The sequence below is a fragment of the Myotis davidii genome, unplaced genomic scaffold (assembly GCF_000327345.1).
Source record: "Myotis davidii unplaced genomic scaffold, ASM32734v1 scaffold796, whole genome shotgun sequence".
NCBI lineage: Eukaryota > Metazoa > Chordata > Mammalia > Chiroptera > Vespertilionidae > Myotis > Myotis davidii.
The window spans coordinates 640,025-643,594 of NW_006287809.1; the positions used below are offsets into that span (position 1 = coordinate 640,025).

Below are 3,570 nucleotides of genomic sequence, written 5' to 3' on the forward strand. Positions count from 1 at the left end.
AGTCTGGCAGCCCTGCCCCTCCAACCTTACGACCCAGGATTCTAGGTGCCCCCAGCCTGCCTTCCCCTAGGACCCTGGAATCAAAGTCGTCCCGCGGTACCTCCTGGGCAGAGTCATCCATCACAGACAGTATCCCTTGGTTGGGGAAGACTTTGGTGGTCTCTGGCTTTACTATGGGGGAGATGTTACTGTCAGAAACCCCTTCCCGGGCTCTCCCCTGCCCCACACCCTTCCCCGTCCGGGTGCCCACAGACACTCACCAAATACCTGGAGCTTTGAGGTGGCCTCAGCAGTGCCCGCTGCCGCCGTCACCACGCACACATAGTCCTGCTCGTCTGTCACCTGGGCCTCCACCAGCACCAGGTGCCCCTGGCCTTGGAGCTGGTACTGGGGACTGCGGCCCCGGGAGGTGTGCACCCTGGGCTTCACCTCGGAGCCCTGCACCTGGGCCTCGGCGAGGAGGTGGCGGGCCCCGGAGCGTTCGACCTGTGAGCAGGGAGGGCCTCCGCTCAGGGCTGCCCGCTGCCCGTTTCAGCGTCTGTCTCTCTCCAGGTCCCTTCCTCTCTGCTGCTCGGTGGCTCTCTTCCTGTTGTTACCTCTCTCGGTCCCTCTGTCTCTCTCTCCAGCCCTCCCGCCCCTGTTCTCTCTCTGTTGTCACCTTTTCCTCTCTCTTCATCTCACTCTGTTCCCATTTCTCTCCCTCCACCACCCTCTGTCTGCTTTTTTTAAAAAATATGTTTTATTGATTTTTTACAGAGGAAGGGAGAGAGATAGAGAGTTAGAAACATCGATGAGAGAGAAACATCAATCAGCTGCCTCCCGCACACTCTCCCACTGGGGATGTGCCCGCAACCCAGGCACATGCCCCCGACCGGAATTGAACCCGGGACCCCTCAGTCCGCAAGCCGACGCTCTATCCACTGAGCCAAACCGGTTTCGGCTCTGTCTGCTTTTTATTTTCTCTCCTCCTTCTTTCTCGTTAGTCCCACCCCCAGTCGTGCGTGCTTGCTGTCAGTCTCTGGATGTTCTCTCTCTCTCTCTCTCTCTCTCTCTCTTTCTCCAGCACTTTGAAGGGGGACTAGTCTGAGCTGGGCCCCGACACCAGCTGAACCTGAAGAATGCCTTTCCTTGCTGGGCCTCAGTTTCCCCAGCGGTCGAATGGAAAGGCAGCGGGGTGGCGGTCTTAGGGCCCTTCGGAGTCCGATGAAGGAAGGAATGTGTGCAGCCCCCTGGGCTGACTTTCAGGTCCCCCTCCACGGCCCCCCAGCCCCAGGCACTCACCAGGAACCATTTCAGCAGTAACGGGTTATGGTCCCCCAAAGGGGTGCAGTCCAGGGTGACTGTCTCCCCCCGCATCACCTCCACCAGCGGGGCCACGGACACCTGCATTCCCGCCTGGACGCCTGCGGGACAGCGACTGGGCTCTGGCCACCGCCACCGATGGGAGAGCCCTCTGGACAGAGGCCCCATCCCCCCAGGATCAGCGGCTCCAGCCTCCCTCCATCTCTCATCTCTGTGTCTCTGAGCTCAGACCCGATCAGCATTTGCCTCCAGCTCTCCCTTCACTTGCAGAGCTAAGGGCTCCTCCCCGGGCCACACAGGGCCTCCGTGGCCTCCATTCAGTCCTCCTGGGGTGTCGCTGCACCTGCCCCTGCTTTTACCACTGGACCAGCGGTTCTCAACCTGTGGGTCGCGGCCCCTTTGGGGGTCGAACGACCCTTTCACAGGGTCGCCTAAGACCATCGGAAAACACATCTATAATGACATATTGTTTTTGTGATTAATCACTATGGTTTCGTTATGTTCACTTTATAACAGTGAAAATACATCCTGCCTATCAGATATTTACATAACGATTCATAACAGTAGCAAAATGACAGTTACGAAGTAGCAACGAAAATAATGTTATGGTTGGGGGTCACCACAACATGAGGAACTGTATGAAAGGGTCGCGGCATCAGGAAGGTTGAGAGCCACTGCTCTACACCAGACACCCTTCCAGGCCAGGGCAGGGCCGGCTCATCCCACAGCCTGGCCCGCGGTGACGTGAGCGGAGTGTCTCCATCTCTGCCTGTGTTGTGTCTCTCCTCCTGGGGCTCCATCTCTTAGTTCTGCTGTCCCTGCCTCTGTCTCGCTCAGCTTCGGGGCCTCTCCCTCCCGAGTGGGGGGCTTAGGTGGGGTGTGGGCTGCGGCTGGGCCTGGAGCTGAGGCGGATGGGTGTGTGGGGGTGGTGAGGGGGGGACAGGGCTGGGCAGGTTTCAGGAATGTGGGAGGGACAGGCTGGCTCAGACATGCCCGGCCTGGCGCCAGAGCCCCCTACTCGCCCGCCTGTGGCCCCCCTACCTCTTTGGTAGAGCAGGGAAGGGGTAAGGTGCATCACCTCACAACAGGATAGGACTGAGGCCCCACATCCGGGGTCCTACGGGAGGAAGGAGGGGCTGGGGGCCTGGACTCCTGGGCTGGGGGGAGGAGGGGCTGGGAGCCTGCCTGGACTCCTGGGTCTAAGGGAGGAGGGCTGGGGGCCTGGACCCCTGGGTCTGAGGGAGGAGGGGCTGGGGGCCTGGACTCCTGGGTCCTAGGGGAGGAGGTGGCTGGGCCTGGACTCTTGTCCCAAGATCCTGGCAGATAGAGCTGCTCTCATCAGGAAACCACACTCTCTCACCCTCTGGGCTGGCATCCTGGCATCAGCTCTCATTTCTTAGAACTCCCCCACCCCCACCGCCCCAGCCTGGCCCATCCCTGCCCCTGGAGACCCACTATTTTGCTATGCTTGTGCCAGGGGCCTGGATTCCCAGGCACCCACCTCTGGCCCAGGCCTGTCCCAGGGGAGGGGGCATGGGGCCAGGCTGCTGCCTGGGCTGGGGCTGAGCGGCGGAGAGCAGGGGCGGAAGGCAGGACCGCCTGTCTTCCCCAGTTCCTCTCCCGCTGCTGCCAGCCGCGGCCCGCTCCCCTCCCACTTCCCCGCAGGTGTGCGGACTAAACTGGGGCCCAGGAAGGGGCAGGGTCACTAGGAAACACTCTGCTCACTGTCACTGTCCAGGGCTGGCCTCCGGCCCTTCCCCGAGGGAGGCGGCTCTTCAGAGTCTGGGCTCTGAACCCCTCCGATGCCCTGATCCCTGGGCGCTAGCGATGGGACTCCGCTCCTCTCAAAACTTGAGACTCCCACGAGGGGCGCCCCGGGCTGTGGTCTCCTGGGCCCTGGGAGGAAGCCATGCCAGCCACCAGGGGCTTGGACCCCTGGGTCTGAGGGAGCAGGGGGGTCGGGACCCAGATCCAGGGGCAGCGGCTGGGGGGGTCCCAGCTCCTGCGGTGGAGTGGGAGGGACTCTGACTTCCCGGGTGGTCTCTGCCTACGGCTGTGGGGTCCCCAGCCCCTCTGCCCGGCTGCCCCCGGATCTCTCATTGCTCAGACGCCCCCCATGCTCCATATCCCTCCTTCCTGGGGTCCCCAGGTTTGGCTTCCTGGGGTCCCCAGGTTTGGCTTCCTGGGGTGGGTAAAAGTCCCTTTCCCCTTCCGTCCCCGGGGGCCCCCATCGCACCCTGCCACCAGCCCCAGCACCCAGCCTACCTG

At 62.3% G+C, this 3,570-nt stretch overlaps 1 protein-coding gene across 1 annotated transcript in view; it reads right to left on the reverse strand.

The window, feature by feature from the left end:
• The window catches only part of BCAM (basal cell adhesion molecule (Lutheran blood group)), a 12,614-nt gene extending 11,129 nt beyond the window's left edge, over positions 1-1,485 (reverse strand). Inside the window, exons 1-3 of the mRNA XM_015561206.1 lie at positions 1,282-1,485; positions 261-486; positions 31-171 (exon numbers count right to left, since the gene is read on the reverse strand). Of these exons, the coding sequence (XP_015416692.1) occupies positions 31-171; positions 261-486; positions 1,282-1,470 (556 nt within the window). The 5' untranslated portion in view covers positions 1,471-1,485. The remainder of the gene's footprint in view (positions 1-30; positions 172-260; positions 487-1,281) is intronic.
• Between the last annotated feature and the right edge of the window lie 2,085 nt (positions 1,486-3,570).